Source organism: Tupaia chinensis, unplaced genomic scaffold (assembly GCF_000334495.1).
Source record: "Tupaia chinensis unplaced genomic scaffold, TupChi_1.0 Scaffold000081_1, whole genome shotgun sequence".
In the NCBI taxonomy this organism is placed as follows: domain Eukaryota; kingdom Metazoa; phylum Chordata; class Mammalia; order Scandentia; family Tupaiidae; genus Tupaia; species Tupaia belangeri.
Window position 1 is genome coordinate 7,798,137 of NW_006159542.1, and position 19,903 is coordinate 7,818,039.

At 39.5% G+C, this 19,903-nt stretch overlaps 1 protein-coding gene across 2 annotated transcripts in view; it reads right to left on the bottom strand.

The window, feature by feature from the left end:
• Positions 1–19,903, bottom strand: part of ASTN2 (astrotactin 2) — a 442,922-nt gene that overhangs the window by 190,839 nt on the left and 232,180 nt on the right. For both annotated transcript variants that reach the window (XM_006142794.3, XM_006142795.3), the window contains 2 exons: positions 4,690–4,823; positions 3,604–3,752 (listed from right to left, as the gene is read on the bottom strand). In XM_006142794.3, coding sequence (XP_006142856.1) covers positions 3,604–3,752; positions 4,690–4,823 — 283 coding nt within the window. The remainder of the gene's footprint in view (positions 1–3,603; positions 3,753–4,689; positions 4,824–19,903) is intronic.

Below are 19,903 nucleotides of genomic sequence, written 5' to 3' on the forward strand. Positions count from 1 at the left end.
GAGAGGGAAAGTGTGGAAGCATCCTACCCCTCAATGGGGGATTATCACACTGCAATCCCTTTTCTTCCATTTCTTCTTTCAGGATGTTGGGCACAAACACACAAGTGCCTGGTGTGTTTTCCAAGCTACCAAGTCTGAGACTCGAATCAGAGACTCTGCTATGTGGGATCCAGCTGTCTGTCTTAACTACCTACCATGCCACTGACTGACCCAGATGACTTTACACGGTTGTTCTTGTTTTAACTTCTGAAAAGAAGGGCATGCTGTATATATAGGAGGAAGTATGGTTATAGTGTGACTGGCCACATGGAGGACTTTCATTCCCCTTGGTAATCTGTGCTTTACGAACCTCTGCTCTTATCAAATAGCACTCTATAAAGACACAGATGCACAAAAAATACATACTCATCCATTCATAGACTCTGGAATATCTCACTGACATAAAAGTAAAAATGCAAGCCAGTGAATACAAACATACATGCAGGCAAACTTGCACACAAACACACATACTCATACAGATTTGTACGAACACACATGCAACAACTCTCAACTGAACTGGTCTGAGGTGTATTTCATGTTGAGTAAATTCTCTTTGCAAGCCAAATGATGTATAGCAATGCAATGTATAAAAAAAAATAATGAAATTTAAATTTAAAAAGAAGAGAGAATAAGCAAAGCATGAAAGATGAGCAAAGTCAGTCACATCATTTCCATTCCATGGTTAGGCCCTCTGTGAAAGTGTCCTAGCCCCTTGAGCCAACAATATTGAACAAGCCATATCCAGCCCAGTATACCAAGCACTTGCTAATTAAGTTTCTCCTATCATCTATAATGTGGACCTTTCTCTTGTGATCTATTTAACATTCACAGACTTAGTTTACCACTTTCTTTTCAATTCCAGAGAAAGCAAAGCAAAAATAGCCCAGAGCAGAAAGTGGGAAAAGTAGAAAAAGAGTGAAGAGAGCGGACAGAAAAAGAAAAGAAAAAATCAAGGCACTTTCAACTCATTCATTATTCGTTCATTTAACAAATATTTGTGTGCCAGACTTTACGGTAGGTTGTAAAAATTCAACCATGATTAAAATAAATCATGAATCAGACAGGCAAGTCATCTTTTCTCCTTGATTTTGTAATTATACTTATTTAATTCTTTCAATAATCCAGTTTCAGCTCAAAATAAAAATTTTGAACTCGAGGAAATACCTAGATAACCTTTAGTTAGTTTCAATCTTCTAATCTGTGAAATGGGCACAATAAATCAACATTTTTAATATTGTAAGGATTCAGGGAGAAGCTAAACAAAGCACCTAGCTAACTGCCTGGCACAGGAATAGATACACACTTAATGTTTTCTGGCTGGAAACACACACACACACACACACAAATAAATAAATAAAAACACTGAATGAATTTAATGAATGAAAATCTGTACAGAGAGAAAATAAATGTAAGTCCCCAGCATAGATCGCAGATGAATACTTAGCTTCTTGGAAGTGTCAGGGATTTAGAAGAACTCAGAGAATAATCCCAAAAATAGACAAGTAGTATTACATCAGATTAAGAAGTTTCTGCATGGCAAAAGACACACTAATTAGTGTGACAGCCCTCAGAATGGGAAAATATTTTTGTAAACTATGAGTCAGATAAGGGGGTGATAATCAGACTACACAAGAAACTCAAGCGGCTGTCCCCAAAAAAGATGATTAACCCTAGTAAAAGATGAGAAAATGAGTTGAAAAAAAAAATCTCTCATGAAGACATATGAATAGTCAAAAGGCATATGAAAAAATGCTCAACATCCCTCATTGCAAGGGAGATGCAGATTAAAATCACAATGAGATACCACCTAACCCCAGTCAGAATGACAAAGATTAGAAAAACAAAAAATGATAAGTGCTGGCAGAGGTGTGGTGCAAGGGGAACTCTCCTACATGGCTCATGGGAATGTAAGTTGGTCCAGCCTCTGTGAAAAACAATTTAGAGGTTCCTCAAAGATCTACAAATAGAATTACCATAAGATCCAGCAATCCCATTCCTTGGTATCTACCCAAAGGATAGAATTCTCAGTTGGAAAAGTGCTTGCACATCGATGTTTATTGCGGCATTATTCACAATTTCTAAGACATGGAACCAACCCAAATGCCCCGTACAGATGAATGGATTGAAAAACTGTGGCACATATACTCTATGGAATACTCTTCAGCCATAAAAAAACACGACCCTGGCTTTTGACAGAAAGTAGATGAATATGGAAGATTTACTGCTGAGTGAAGCAAGCCAGGCTATGAAGGAGAGACATTGTATGTCTCCGCTTAATATGTACCAAGTGTCTGCACTCTATGGCCAAACTGAATGACTAAAGGTTATAGAAACTTAGTAAATGTTTGTGAATACCAGATACAGTGTGGGAAGAATGCAGGTGAAGGATCAGAGTCTGAGGAAGGACATTAAGGAGAAAAATAGAGAGGCAAGGCATTTATGGGACAAAGAAATAGATTAATATCTATTGAAGATAACTTTATAGTACTGTCAACTGGACTGGTGAGAAATGTACACATGTTGGAATATTCACTTTGTAAGCTATGTAACATGTGATTGAATGTATAAAAGAAATTGAAATAAAAAGAAATAAAAATTTTTAAATTTACTAATGTATTTGTTTTTGTCAAAGACATCTAAAATGAATGGGTTTCACTAATTATTTTCAATATTTAACTAAACTCATTGTATTGGCTAGAAGAACCAAGGTTAAGACTAGATATGAGAACAAGTATGCATATCTTATTTTGAACATCAGTGAAAATGCAAAATGTTTTATCACTAAGCATGATATTTGCAGTAGATGTTTCAATATGGTCCTTAGATGTCTCTTGTAAAATAGTATTATTTTCTAACCGGTTTATGTATTGAGTTGTAGTAAGATTATTCTTTGTATGCTTTGATTATGGTATATTCTTTTAATGCAGTGGTATGATTACTTATTTTGCAAAGTTTTTTTTTATGTCTTACACTTCATGTTTAACATCTTCTTAAGTGTAAGTTTTATCAATACAAGATATTTTCTCCTTTGGGGGAAAAAAAAGAAGAAGAACTCAAGAGATAATCACAGTTGCAATCAAAGATAGCCTTCCTAAAAGTCACCTTTCTCAAATACTGCATGCTTGAATCCTTTCCAATTCTCTCTTCCCTGGCACAAGTTAATGAAGACTATCTCAGTATATCTCACTAGAAAAGGCTATTATCTGAATTTCCTCATCTCTGTCCCAGAGATAATATTTTCACAAACTGAAGTCTTCACACATGAAACCTGTAGACCTTTTAGAATAAAGTAATTCCTTTTGGGAATCAACTGACCCTTTGATAAATGATTTTGAAGTTTCAACTCAGAGAATCAGAAAATTGCCAACTACAACATGTTATCTTTCCTTGCTCAAAATCATACAAAAAACGCCCACAAGAACAAGGACTGAAAAATCACTACACAATGAAACCTCCCAAATGCCTTCCCAAACCAAATGACATCAAGTCTCCATATATACTAAAAAAGTTCAGTTTTCCTCCTCTGCCATACTATTGTGACAAAATGGGAAGTCATGTACCCACCTGTGTACAGGTCTGTGTCTGTATATTCGTCCACTTTCTTGTGCTGCAGAATATAGTCAGATACCTTGGTCCCAATAGCTGGCTGAACATCCACCCACTCTAAAGAGACCACGGTGCTGGAGGGCTCCACTGTTGGCGACAGCCGCAGCCTATAGGAAATGACAGGGAAAGTTTCTTGTTTGCCAGCCAGCACCAGCTGGGGCCCAAAAGAGTACACACATACCAAACTGAAACACAGGTTTCATCCTTTGCTCCAATCCTGATTCCATCCACTACCTTGCATGCCTTTAAGCAAGTTATTTCACCTCTCATGATCTCTGTTTCTTCATATATAAAATGGGGATAAGAGGAACCACCTTTCAAGATGCAGCTGAAATTCTGTAAACAAATTCATGCACACAACCTGTGCTCAATGGAAGCTGATTACTTTTGCATTTATTTAAACTATATTCTCAATGATGACTCATTTCTGATAAAATTAGCTGTGTCTTAAAACACACGAGGCTTTCAAACCTTCTGCCATTCCTTCAATCCTCCGATGTATCAGTCAACTCTTTAATATCCTTAAGTAAATATTCTCTCTAAAAGTGCAAAAATCCTGGAATGAGTCCTTACATAAAGCAAGAAAAAGCAGAATGACTGAAGGTTACATATAACTGAAACGTCCTTAGAAATACCGAAGTGCAATTCCTTTGTTTGACAAAATGGAGAAATTAAGGCCGATAAAAGAGAAATGGTTTGAACAAGGTCAGATAGCAAGTTGGGGACTGTTGCTCCAGTGCCTGACACAGAAATTGAGAAAGACATAGTTGCTTGGCCTATTGGTCAATCTTTGCTGGATGAATGAATGAAGGAAGGAATGGTGACAGACTGAGTGGTATTACTGAAATATCAGCATCTACCCCACACTGTGTTTCTGTTCTTTCAAAACCCCCACCTTTCTTAAAGAAGGAGGTAGGCCCCAGAGACTTCAGAGATATGTTTAGGTGCTCTGGAAACAGAAGCAAGATATGGCCTGGCTGACAGGACAGGAGTGTGAGGCCATGAAAAGGGGTAGCCAAAGGGAGAGGGGCCATACATACGTACACTGGCTGCGGAAGGGGGCTGCAGTTGGGGAGCCCACTGGCATCAAAGGCGCTGAGGTCACACCTGCACCAGTCATCGATCACATCCCCTTTCCCTGAGCACCAGTAGGAACTCATCAGTGCACTCTTGAAGGCCTGGAATAAAGGAGGACAGAAGAGACGATGATGACAGTGGTGGTGAGACTGAGGGTAGAGGTGCTATGGCATGAAGGTAGCCAAGGCTTCAGTGCAAACATCCTAGACACAGGACACCATCTCTGGCTTAAACCTTTAGCACTCTACCACAAGACCCTCCCATCCCAAGGCATTCCCTATGTAGCAGCCAGGATGATCATTGAGACACAATAGTGACAGTATCCATTGAGAACGTCCCCTGGGCCTGGCACTCTAACTGTGTTTACCTATTCAGTCTTTTACAACAAACACATATGATAGATGATCATATTATTATCATTTTCCATTTTACGAATTGGAAAACTCAGGCACATAGAAAACAAGTAACTTGCCTGAGGTTCACAGCTAGTAAGTGACAGAGCTGGGATCTGATCCAAGGCGGTTTGGCTCCAGAGCCTGTTCTCGCAAACACATGGTGATACCGTTCTCATCAAAGCCTGGTCATCTCACAGCCCTGCTTGAGAATCTTCAGAGGCTTCCCACAGTCCTCAGGATAAAGTCTAAACTCCTGGTTCTACCTTCTGACCCCCTCCTCAGGCTCATCTCTCACCATTCTTCCAAATTTCTTTGCAGAGTCATCTATTCATATGCAACCACTAACACTTCCACCAGCAGTGAATTTCTGTTTATATGAAGTGTGCTCTAAATCAGGAGATAACAAACTGTTTCTGTAAAGGGCCAGACAGTAAATATTTTTGGCTTTGTGTCCAGGAGGGAGTCTTGCTACAATTACTTAATTTTGGCTTTGTTGCATGAAAATGGCATGGGCAATACTTTAAATAAATGGACCTGGTTGTGTTCTGATAAAACTATTTACAGTGACAGGCAGCAAGCTAGATTGGAACTCTGAGGCAAAGTTTGCTGACCATTGCTCTAAATGATGCCCAATGTTTATTTAACTACCATCTGCTTCATTGTCATTTTTTTTTTTATAGCATATTTGTCCTCTGGCTGGGTTGTGTTCTGATAAAACTATTTACAGTGACAGGCAGCAAGCTAGATTGGAACTCTGAGGCAAAGTTTGCTGACCATTGCTCTAAATGATGCCCAATGTTTATTTAACTACCATGTGCTTCATTGTCATTTTTTTTTTTTATAGCACATTTGTTGTCTGGCTGGAATATTCCTGCCCTTGTACTCCAATTCACTCTTTGGGGATCAGATGAAACACTCCTTTCTCTGGAAAGCCCATCCTGACTTTCTTAAGCCTGGAACTAGACTCCTCTTCTGGGCACCATGGTACACTAGACCATACCTATCATCACATTTCCTCGTCTGTCTCATCCAAAAGACAGTGATCCAACCAAAAACAGAAGCCAGAGACTATTCACCTGTGTATTCCCACAAGAACTAGCACAGCTATCTAGTCTTTATTTAGTAAATAAATGAACACTCAAAATCTGATCATTATCATAGGCAATTAAGAGAATTTGTGCAAGGCATTTCTTCAGTTCTGCTAGAGCTGGGTCTCAAGTCTTACCTTCTCTTTCCCTCCCCTGGGCTCAGGTAGTACCTTCAATGTGTTCCTGATGCTTGAGCACCACTCTGTACACACTGATATTTCAAGGCACTGAGAATTCAGAATGTATGACAGCTATACATTGCAAGGATTCCGGAGATGGTTGATCTCCTACTACCTGGACAGGTCTAAACTTTGCCAGCTCCCTGTGATTTCTTTCTTTCTTTCTTTTCCTCTTTCTTTCTCTTTATCTCTCTCTCTCTCTTTTTTTTAATTGCCAATGGGCACACATATTCATTAGATGAGGAGCACCTCCCTCACCCTCCATCACATGTAACAGTGGTTACACTACAATCCTTTGTCTTCCATTTCTCCATCTCATCAGGATTTGGATACACATGCACACAGGCACAGCATATTTTTCAAGCTAGGATGAGCTGTGAACTGCAGATGACCATGTGGGATCTGGCTTCCTGTGCATGGCACTAAACCATGGGCCAGTCCCCTTTTTATATTTTTAAGTTTATTTACTTATTTCTTTCCTGAATGAGAAAGACAGAAGGAGAGAGCACTCCCAACAGGGTCTTGATGTCACAATTCAGCCCCAGCTGCAGCCAACTTGAGATCACAGGCACACATGTGCCTAATATGCTCAGGGAGGTCCCTGGAAGGAAATCAAGAGTCATCCCATGTTGGTCACCTTGCAGAGCATCACATTTTACTGGTGTGTCACCACCTGTGTCATCATCACTTTCTCTTCTTGTGTATTTCTTACTTTCTACATGCTTTTTAAAATGAAATGTACATTGGGACCAGCAGTTAGCATAATGGCTATGTTGCTGGACTCCCACATAGTCAACCGCAGTTCGAGTCCTGGACCCGGTGGCTTAAAACCCACGCCGGGCATGTGTGCGTGCGTGCCCAAGATCCGGAGAGGAGAACAGAGGAGAAGGGATTGCGGCGTGGCCATACCCCCCCGGGGGGCGATTTCTCGCTTTCTGTCTCTGTCTCTCTCTGACTGTGGCGAGTGCATGCACCCTATAGCAAAAACCTCTCCAAAAAAAAAAAAAAATGAAATGTATATTGTCTATATGCAAGGATACTGGATTATCCAGATGTTATATTCCATCCTATATTGTTCAAAAGACTGAAGTACAGCATGTTTGTGTAAAGTGAGTCTGGATTGTTCCTCCTTAGCTAGCCAGAGAACAAGATGTGTATTGAGAGTGCTATCCAGTAAGTCTGCATCACATTTCTCCTATAGACTTTGACAGGAAGACTCCAATTATCCCTGCCATATATTCTTACACATATCCTAGGGATGAACAAATGATCTCATTCCTCTTGAGGTAAGTGTAGTGAACCAAAAAAATGAAAAATAATTATAATAAAAGAAAATATTCATGAAGCACCCAATTATATAATGCAAGGTGCTTTAGGTAATTTAAAAATGTAATCTTCACAACAGATCTAAGATGTAGAGATCCTCACAGATGAGAAAACTAGTAATAAAAGTAGTGAAGTAATTTTTCCATAATCACAAAACAAGCACATGGTGAAAGCAGAATCCCAGCTCAGATCTCTGTGCCTCCCAAGTGCAGGTATTTTCTGTTCAATCACACAGAGCAGGGGATTAAAGCCAAGTGGTATTGCTAGATTCAGTAAATAAAAATACAGGATTCCAAGGCCAGCCTCATGTCCTATTGGTTAAGAGGGCCAGATTCCACATGGTCTATTATGACTTGAATCCTAGCCCCAGTGGCTTGAAAAACATGTCAGGCACTCTGCATGCCCCAAATCCTGACAGGATGAAGAAATGGGAGAAAAGGTATTGAGTGACCACTCACCATTTGGGGGTGCTTTTTCCTGCTCTGTCTCTCTCTGGCAAGCACACACACACTCTTTGGTAATTAAAATAAAATGAAAATATAGGATGTCTACTCTAATTTAGTTTCTATATTTTAGTACAAATATATTCCATAAAATATCTGTATATGAAGCGTCTAGGCCAGGTCAACTCTGCCATGGTGGGCATAGTGCCCCTACTGTGTGCCAGACCCTGTGCAGAAAAAAAAGTCTGCTCTCTTATCAACCCCAGAGGGTAGGTGTCCTCATGAGGACAGAAATGAGATGAGGCAGCAAGAAGTTACACTGACTGTCAGATCGTTCCTCCCTCCATATGCTGATTCTACTTTAGTGAAATTATCATCTATAACTGCTCATGACTTAAGATTCTATAACATCTCCAGTCAACAGTGAAGGCTTAATTATCAAAATGGTGAAATCCAGAGTCATGGGTGAAAGTGACACAGATGGTAAGATTGTGTTGGACTCCAGCAATAGAAGGAGAAAGAACATCCTGTTTTGTGTGTGTATGTGTTTCTGTTTTTGCCTGTGTGTGTGTGTGTGTGTGTTTGTGTGTGTGTGTATGTGTGTGTGTGTGTGTGTGTGTGTGTTTGTAATAATCAATAGGAGCTTGTGGAAAACAAAACAGAAAGTCCCTGTGGACTTTGTGAATTTCACCATTCAAGCAGTTCTTGGGAAGAAACCCTGCCTATGAATCTCTGAATCCCATTGTCTCTTTCTCAAAACCCTGAGGAACAGAGTGGAGACTGGTGGAACGGTCAGGCAAAGCCTAGATAAAGAACAAACACACTCTGATAAAAGGCTGACATCAAACAGGGAGTCCTCTCAAGGCAGCAGAAGCCAGGATCGTGTCAGCAGCACAGGGTCACTTATTCCTTACGTCTAAGGTCCTTGCAACACTCCATCTGGAGTCCAGTGGGATCTCAGGGGAAGAGAACTGCAGCATATTCCAACTTCTCAGTATTGTGTAAATCATCTAATCTAATCTAATCTGCTTTACAGATGTACAGTGGCCCTGAGAGGCTGGCTGCCTGGCCCAAGGTAATAGAGTAACTTCATGATGAAACTACTCCATTCTTCAATTTAGTTGACACTAAAACTTATCCTTTGAAATAGGTGCCCTTTCCCCACTCACAGAGAAGTATGCTGGAGCAGAGGGGGACTTGAATTGAAGTCCATTTGAATCTTGGCAACCTTGACCTTCCAAGTCACATAGGAACGACAAATGCCAAGATTTCATCCAAAATATCCTTTCAGCTGCTCTGCCTGAGTCATGTGCTTATGTGTGCGTGCATGCGTGCATTTGTTGTTTGTGTGTGTGTTCTCAGAGGAAAATAAAACTTTACACTGGAAGCATTGTTGACTCCTGGCTTTTAAGTCAGTGGAGAGACCGAAGAGACAAATCCTGTGCTTAATACAGGGATACATTTGCATGGCGATTGCTCTTCATAACAGAATTTGCATTTCCACAACTTGTAATTGCTTCCAACTTCTGGATAGTGAGCTAGCAGACCACGCTGGAGCCAAAGAGGGAAATAGCCACAAAAATGTTAAGCAATCAAAATAAACTAAGATTTATTCCTAACTCTATTGTTACTTTCCTATTTGAATTTGTAGAAGTTGATTACTCTTTCTGAGCCTCAATTTCCCTAACCAAAAACTGAGGGGACAAAAGAGACATGTTTGAAAGTTTAATTAAATTCAATAAACATTCACCAAACTTTCTATTTCACACCATGGGCTGTCTTGAAGTTAAGAAAGGGGATGAAGAAGACCCAGTTGTTAACTTCAAAGGACTCATGGCTTAATGACAACACACACACACACACACACACACACACACACACACTTCTAATTACAATGCTTCAAATGCTATGATGTAACACACATAAGAGATTGTGGGAATACAAAGGGAAATGGTCCTTATAGCTCTAAAATTTATGATAATATCTTAGGAATCTTAAACTTTAAATAAATACCCTGTATTTGATTAAGGTATTTGGGACCATATATTGATACATAGAATGTCACCAAGCCCATGAATTTAAATTCCATATTTTTGTGACTGTGTTTTTTACACTAAGCATTAACTTCATGTGCTGACACCAAGTCAGTTATTTTTGATATTTAGAAGGTTCTGATCTGTGTGACAACAAAGACATGCCATGATGTCCTCACTCGACCGAATGGATTTTGTTATCTCTATAGTAATAATAAGTTTGGTCATGTGGCTGCCCAACTCACACTAAAAGAGGATGGGGAATGCTTTCTCAAGACAAAATAACCTCTTATATTTTTCATTCTCTGCTTCATTTTAGGGACTAACACACAGTACCTAGCACAAGACATCAGTTAGTCAATATTGGCTGAATTGAATTAAAAGTTCACATGAAATGCTGAATGAAGCAAACCAAGTTATAAATGGTGAAAGTATAGAAAATGTGTGTGTGCTGGTGATCCTCTCCTTTCCCAAGATTACTTTTATCTCCTATGTCAAGTTGGTGCTCCAACCAAAAACTGAAGGTCAGTTAGGGGTCCTCATTCTACCTCATAACATATCTCAAACCAACCCCTCACCCTTTTCCTCATTCTTTTGTTGTCTTTCTGGTGTAAATTAGTAATGCCTCTTCTACAGGAAATTGCAATGGTCTCCTAGTTTCAATGTTAACTCCCTCAGAACATCTTCTCGCAGCTTTCTAAAATATCACTGCTTATTCTATCCTCTTGCTTGGACCCCTTAAAAAGTTCTATCATCTGGGACTAGTAGATGGTCTAATGATTACATCACTGGACTCCCACCTCATTGACCATAGTTCAAGTCATGAACCCAGCAGCTTAAAACTCATGCCAGGCATGTGTGGGTGCATGTCTAAAATCCTGAGAGGACAATGGAGAGGAAGGGATTGCAGCATGGTTATCATCCCTGGAAGATAATTTCTTTCTGTCCGTCTCTCTGTCTCTCCAGCAAGAGCACATACCTTATAGCAAAAATCTCTCTCAAAAAATAAAAATAAAAATAAAGAAGTTCTGTCACCTGTGGCTAAAACCACTATTAACCTGACATTTAGAGTTCTTTATTCTTCAGCCTATAGTTCTTCTGCCAGACTATCTCCGTTGCTCCCCCAGTCTGTGATCCAGCACATTCCAACTATTACAGTAGTCCACTGTTTCATACTCAAAAACTTTTTCTCATACTGCACCTTTGGTCTGAAAAGTACTTTGATTCCTTCTTCTTCCTAGTTGAATCCCAGGACACTCCCCATTCCACCATGACCCTGCCACACCTTGAGATTCTGTGTCTCTCTCCTCTCCTTCAAGTTTTCCACCTTTCATGCTCCCCTGCAATTCGCCTGTTTATGTGACTTTCTTGCCTTTAACTGTAAACTTCTCCAGGGTAAGGTCATGTATCTGACTCATCTTTTTATACCCGGCTTCAAGGAAAAAGGTGAACATACAGTAGGGTCCCCAAAATATGTATTTGATTCCATGCATTTGGTACAGGAAACTCTGTCAGGGATTAAACTTGTGTCATTGCTCTTGTGCAATTCCAGCAGAAGAGATGACAAAAATGCAATTGGTCACCATAAAAAATTAAACATCTTAAGCCATCGAAGAAGTTTTGAGAAAGATAATAGAGGTAGAGTCCCTTTTGGAAACAAATAGGATTACTGCCTAGAAGAGAGTGGGAATTGTTGGCTAGTTTGAATGTATAAAATAAGAAGTTTCTAGTGTCTTAGAGAGCAAGAACAGAGACAGTGGTTGGCATGACTTGTAAGGAGATATGGTTTGTAAAGAGACTAATTGCAATCTCACGCTGACCTTAAATTTTATTGGATAGGAACGACTAAGATCGACAAAAGTAACAAGAAATAACTGGACATCACGGCACTGCTTTCACATTAGCAGGAACAGAGATCTGGGACACGATCTTCCTAGTCCACCTGCCATTCATCAGCATACTCCTTCATAGTAGCTATAGAAGATTCCAACTCATTTCCCTGATAGCTGTAGGACACAGAACAGAAGCTAGAGTCTCCATTCTATGGGAACGATCTAAGACATGTCTATGTGCCTCGACAGTGAGAAGGACATGAACTGGTCATACCGTTGTAAATCAATGAATGCGTAATTGAGGAGTCTGTGTGAGAACACATTTAGAGAGAGAACAGGGGAGGTCAGAATGATGAATCACCTCAAGATTGCATGGAGGAGGTACAAACTAGGGAGTAGCTGAGCAAAGGGAAATAGAAAGTTTAAACTATACTCATATCCCAGGAACTGGAGAGTTTTGAAGTGCATGTAGACATATTCACTGACATGGATCCCTGGCATTTTAGGTCTAGAAATATCCTGAGAAGTAACACTGGCCTTTACAACTTTGCACAGACTAGAAAGCACAAAGCAGGAAATATTCATAACACAGATTGCCTACTTTTGATCCTAGGTTCACACCACCAGCCTGCTCTGTTGTGTTAATGGGAAATGAACATAGTAACAGCAGTTACCGATAAGTAAAAGCAAACCATACTATGAAAGAGAGGCATTATATATTCCCTTTGAATATATACAAAACATCTGTACTCTATGGCAGAAACTGAAATATTGGATGGTATAAAGGCATGGAGAGCATTTCTGTGGATACCAGAAACAGTGTGGGAGGAGGGTGGGAAATGGTGACGGGTGAGAGGGAATCAATGGGGAAAAAAGAAAGAGAGAAAACATTTAACAAACACAAAATGGAAAATTATCTGTTGAAGACAATATGTATGGTGATACCTTGGATTGAGTCAAAATACAGTGTACTCCAGATGGGAAAATTCATTTTGTATGCTGTAATGATATACAGTGAATAAATATAAAATAATTAAAATTGAAAAAAAAAAAACCAGCATTTGCTGAGTGTGGTAAATGCTTAGTATGTATGATCTCATCCAATCCTACTAATAGCCTTGTATGGTAGATTTGTTTTTCTTTATGGCTTTACAACTTTGCACAGACTAGAAAGCACAAAGCAGGAAATATTCATAACACAGATTGCCTACTTTTGATCCTAGGTTCACACCACCAGCCTGCTCTGTTATGTTAATGGGAAATGAACATAGTAACAGCAGTTACCGATAAGTAAAAGCAAACCATACTATGAAAGAGAGGCATTATATATTCCCTTTGAATATATACAAAACATCTGTACTCTATGGCAGAAACTGAAATATTGGATGGTATAAAGGCATGGAGAGCATTTCTGTGGATACCAGAAACAGTGTGGGAGGAGGGTGGGAAATGGTGACGGGTGAGAGGGAATCAATGGGGAAAAAAGAAAGAGAGAAAACATTTAACAAACACAAAATGGAAAATTATCTGTTGAAGACAATATGTATGGTGATACCTTGGATTGAGTCAAAATACAGTGTACTCCAGATGGGAAAATTCATTTTGTATGCTGTAATGATATACAGTGAATAAATATAAAATAATTAAAATTGAAAAAAAAAAAACCAGCATTTGCTGAGTGTGGTAAATGCTTAGTATGTATGATCTCATCCAATCCTACTAATAGCCTTGTATGGTAGATTTGTTTTTCTTTATGGTATGATAGATTTTTAAGTTACTACTATAATTCCATTTTACAGATGAAGAAACTGGGGTTAAAAGGGTAAAGTAGCCTGGTCAAGGTTATCCAGCTAACCTGAATTCAAGTCATTTAATCCTGAAGCTCATGCTATCAACCTACAATCATAGCAACTGGAGGATCCTCACTGAACTAAAGGCTATTTGCAATAACACTTGACATTTATTAGATGCTTACAATAAGATATGTGCTATTCTAAGTACTTTGCATGTATTACTCCTCAAAGCAACCCTAAGTGCTTTAGATACGTTAATTCATTAAACTGCCCCCAAACCTGTGAGATAAGTATGATTATTATGTCCATTTACACTTGTGTCCAAAGTCACGCAGCTAGTAAGTAGAAAAATCAGGACTGAAACCCAAGAAATTTGACTCAAACAAGCAAACCTATGCTTTGAAATAGAAATCTTCCAGATAAACACTTGGATGGAACCAATTTATTTTTCAGAAATATTATTTCCACCACTTTATAATTTATTGGCATGTTTTTAACCATAAGACAGGAATGGACCAAAGTCAGCAATTTCATATGATTCAATGTAATAGAAGCCATAAGAGTGAATAAAATCCTACCAGAAATGGGTATAGCACATGAACAGAGTAAAAGAGGAGAACCCCAGGAAATTACAACATTTTTCAAAATTATTTTGTCTTTATTCATGATAAAATGCATGTGTGCATACATAAAAGTGAGAACAAGAGAGAGAGAAAGATATATATTTATGGAGAGAGAGAGAGAAGTAACCTCCATAGGATCTGGTCACATAACAATCCCATTCTCCCAGTCTTCCAACTAGATCTTGGACACTCATACATGTACATGGCCAGTGTATTTTAGGCCAAGCGGGTCAGGAATTCAAACGGTGGTTTGAATCGGGATCCAGCTTCTCTTGAGAAATGTATTACCATGGCACCATGGAATCAGCCCTCCAACATTTTCTGACTGATCTGTTGTGTGACCTCACGAAGTCCCCTCTTTATCCTCTTTCTCCCCTATTTATCACATGTTAATGTCTTGAAATTGGATATTTAGATCACTGTGTTGTTCTTCCTGATAATCTTCTGCTTTGTGCCTGGGTTTTGCTTTTTCTAAAAGTCCACCACAATTTTCCCATCCTCTTTAAAGTTTTCTGCTTTACATATGTGACTGAAATTGCCTGCCCAAAGGCAAAACTATGGAGACACTAGAAGGATCAGTGGTTGCCAGTAGTAGGGAGAAAGGAAGGACAAGTAGATCACAGAGGATTTTTAGAGGAGTGAAAGTATTCTGCATGATACTATAATGGTGGATACACGTCATTAAACGTTGGTCAAAACTCATAGAAAGGGAACCCTAATATAAGCTATGGACTTTGGATAATGATGTGTCGATGCAGGTTTACTGACCGTAACAATGTACCACTCTAGTGAGGGATGCTGATAGTGAGGGAGGTTGTGTATATATGTGGCCAAGGAGTCTTCAGGGCTCTCAGCACTCTCTCCTTAATCTTGCTGGAAGCATAAAACTTGTCTAAAAGAAGTCTATTTGATTTACTGTTAGATAAAATTCTCTGTGCAGAGGAGGTCACACAGACAATGAGTGTACCGTTGACAAGTTTTGAAGAAAGGGAAAAGGGAGATAATTAGAATAGACACCTATTAGGCACCTCCTTCTTCCAGGCCTGGTGCTAGGGCATCTGCTTTTTAGTTCCTATGAAAAAAATTGACAACAACCTGAGGATGCAGCAATTTTTTTTCTGTCCGCAGTAATTCTGAACACAGGAGTAAATGAAGGGTCAGAGAAAATAGTGACCCAGGATCACCCAGATACAATGCAGTGGAGCAGAATCGACTTTGGGCGCCACACTCCAAATCCTAAATTTAATTCCCTGACCTCCTTCAACCCACCTCTTATTTTCAACCTCAGATCACCCCAGTTTAGTGAAGAAATACTAACTGGCAAGGATCCATTTCCTATATATGAAATTGTGCGGCTGAATCTATGGCTCTATAAATCACAGAAACGACACCTAATTTCCCTTGTCAGGATAAACTTCACTTTTCAGGCCATTCTTCCCTGAATGATGAGAGCCTGACAGAACAGCTTGTTAATCTGGGTGACAGGAAGAAGACATTTAGAGCCAGCCAAACCCTCCTCTTGCCACACTTACCTCTACTAATGAAAAAATATTAGAGAAATAAATATGCAACCCACTGAGATGCTCCTGCATTGGGGTTGTGTCAGCTGTCTGTTTCTTGAGATGTACAGAGGCAGAATGACAGAGTTATATGATCCTCAGACAGGAAGCTATTTTTCTTGTCAGTTAGTCCCATTTTTCAGGTCCCATCCATCTCAGGTAGAGATGAAATACTAGGTTTTAATGCATTAAAAATAATGGCAAGCATTTTAAAATGATTTGTACATGCCAGATCCAGTGTTTGTGTTTGATATACAGGGAGTTTTAATTTGTATACCACCACCATAAATTGGGCTTTCTTATTGTCCCTGCTACGTAGAAGATGACACTGAGGCCCCAGGGAGTTTGAGTTCTTTTTAAGGTCACATTGCCAGGCCAGCAGGTATGTAGTGGTGAAGGCACTGGACTCTCACATGACTGATCATAGTCTGAGTCCTAGATCTGCCAGCTGAAAATCATTCTGGGTGCCTGTGCGTGAGTGCCTAAAATCCTGAGAGGAGAATGGAGGGAAAGGGACGGCAGTGTCACCATCCTTCGGGAGTGATTTCTCGCTTTCCCTCTCTCTCTCTGTGGTGAGTGCATGTGCCCTATGGTGTAAATCTTTTTTAAAATAAAATAAAAAAAATAAAGTCACATTGCCAGTATTTGGCATAACAAAATTCAAATTTATGTTTTGCAAATTCCAAAGCTTAAATGGATAGCCACTATGAGTTCATGTAATTCCTATAATAAACCCACATGTTAGCTTGCATTGTCTCCATGCAATCCTTCAAAAAGCTGAAATTTTTCGAAAGTTTGAGGTTCCAGTGATCAGATGAGTTGACCTATGGCATAAATCTAGGATAATTTGGAGTTAAGAGTCAAACACAAATCTGGCTCCGAAGACTGAATCCTCTTCTCTGTCCTAGTCATTTTTTCTAAATATTAAAGATAGGAGGCAGTTGAGATACACGACGTAGTCTCAGGAGGAGGCAGATTGACTGGTCAACCTTGTTCTTTTCAGTCCCAAATCCTTACTGGCCAAAACAACATTCCAAAGTATGCTTCTATAGATATGAGTTCAGTAGGATAGACTTCAAGTTCAACAAAATAGGGTTTGGGGGGGGCGGGGAGTGGGTAATGGAGGTTATTTCTGTGATCGAATAATTTAGAAAAGACTAGATCAAACAAAACCAAACACAGTGCTCTACATAGGACTTCTAGAGCCATTGATATGCTAAGGGTCACTAGGAAGTCCCGAGAAGGTAATGTGTAATATAAAATGCAGCATTTTTCCAAATACACTTGTCAATAAACTTCTTTTTTTTTTTAACTCCATATGGCATCTGGTGATCTGGTACTCTGGTGAGTCCCCTATGGATTGTGCTTATCTAGAGTTCAGGCTGGACACTAAGCCCTCTGCCAGTCAAGAGCTGCCCAGGAAAGAAAGTTCATCTGAGCTCCATCAGTAACTGTGCGGTTTTGGTCAAGCCAGTCTTATCTGGATCTCTGCTACCTTACCTACAAAATGAGTGTTAAATATTCTTATTTCTGAGGCTCTACTTCTGGTAACACAATAAGTAGAAGAGGTACGTGTTGGGAGCTTTGGCTTTGAGACCAGGCCTTAGGCTGCCCTGATTACCTGAGTCCACTGTGCTTCTAGCTTTCCTGGCTAATATCTGGATGTGGCTAGATTCTGCCACATCCACTTGACTACTGTAAATCATTTAGATTCCTTTGTGTTAATGTCAGGTTTCTCAAATTTTTGGTCTTCCCTTCTCCCTCGAGTATTACCTCTTGCCAACACCCTTTTCATAATCTATGTTCAAGCCATGTTTTCTCACCTCTAGCTTAAACATGCCATTTCCTCTTCTTGGGGCATTTCCTCCATCCTAATCCTATAATTACCCCCATTGCTTATCCATCAACTCTCGGCTTAAAGAATACTTTTTTGGGGGACCAGCAGTTGGCGTAATGGCTATGTCACTGGACTCTCATGCAGTTGACCATGGTTCAAGTTCCGGACCCAGTGGCTTAAACTCACGCCAGGCACATGTGCATGTGTGCCCAAGATCCCAAGTGAAGAATAGAGGAGAAGGGATTGTGGTGTGGCCATCCCCCCCGGGAAGTGATTTCTTGCTTTCTGTCTCTTTGTCTCTCTCTTTCTGGCGAGTGCACGTGCCCTATAGCGAAAACCTCTCAAAAAAAAAAAAAAAAGAATACTTTTTTCAGGCAGCAGTTTCTGACTGCCTAAAGGTGGAATAGACCCCTTCCTTTGTAATGCATTTTTCCCCTACCTCTTTCTATAACAAAACTTATTTCACTGTTTTATGTTTTGTCTACTTCATTACTTATCTGTGTCTTCTAATAGACTATACAACTTAAGGTCTAGGTCCTTGTATGCTATGTTTATTAATTAATCCCCAATGTCTGGCAAAAAGTAGAGGCTCAGCAATTAATCAATTGGTCTATCACAAATTAATTAATGTCAGGAATGTCCTGTTTTATCAGTTCCTATATCTTTGCCTTGGTTTGGCAACTTTCTACTCTGCCTAGGCCTCAGAATAATTCTGTCCTCTTAATCTCTGCCATGCTTCTACCAGATGCTACCTTTATTCCCAAGAAGAGCCCAGGAGCTCTAAGAGCCAGCACTCTTGGCTTGAAAACCTTCCACACTCTCCAAAAAAAAGTAGGGAAACTTTTTCCAAGCATTTAAAAGTGTATAATGCTTCCAAGTATCAGACAAGTATAAATTTCATTGAGCTGTCTATTTTTGTCTTAAATATTTATATAAATTACATCCTTTGCTTCACAATAGACTTAGGTTGATTTTAATGTAAACAGGGCAATTTTCATCCTAAATGTTTCTCATAGTGTGATCCCTGGACTTCTTGGTCATTAATGACCAGAAGCACCTGCTAGTAATTCTAGGTTGAACCCAGACCCACTGAATCACAATTCTGGAGACGAGCTTCAGAGTGTGATTTTATAATCTCCAAGATGATGCTCATAAACTAATAAGTTCAAAGATCTTGTATCATTTTATCCTGTGGCTTTGGATATATCTTGGCACTGAGAGCATTTCATTCTGGACTTGAGTGAGGTACTGTTGTTCAAAAAAATATATTTTTAAGAGATTTTTGCTACAGGGTACATGTGCTCACCAGAGAGAGAGAGAGAGACAGAGAGACAGAAAGTGAGAAATCACCCACCAGGAGGGATGGCCACACTATAGTCCTTTCTCCTCCATTCTCTTCTCGGGATTTTGGGCACACATGCACATGCACCTGGCATGAGTTTGAAGCTGCCAGATCCAGGACTCAAACTATGGTCGACAATGTCAGAGTCCAGTGACTTAACCTGCTGGTCCCCCGTTTGAAAAATTGAAAACCTATGGGATTTTTAATAGATATACTCTAGGAATCAGATATAACAGTATAGTTTTGTGGTCATATTTAAACAAAATAATACTGTTTCTAACTGGACCAAAGTACATTACCTGACTCAAACTGTATTTGAATTTTTCCTGTTATTAAAAAATATGTATTTAAAAATTAAATATATATATATATATTTATATGTATATATATATATACACACACACACACACACATATGCTCACCAAAGACAAAGAGAGAGAGATGATAGAGAGAGAAAGCATTTACCAATGGGGTCTGGTCATGCTGTAATCCTTTTTCCTCCATTTCTCCATCTTATCAGAATTTGAGGCATACATGTACATGTACCCAGCATGTTTTTCAAGTTACTGGGGCCAGGGTTTGAAGCGTGATTAGCTATCTGGGATCTGGCTTTCTATGCACAGCACTTAACCACTATAGTTCAGGGCTGGCCCTCCTGGGAATTTAGATTCAGATATTGCTTAGTTTCTCTGAGTCTGAACTGATATGAGATATAGAAATTGACTTGTCTA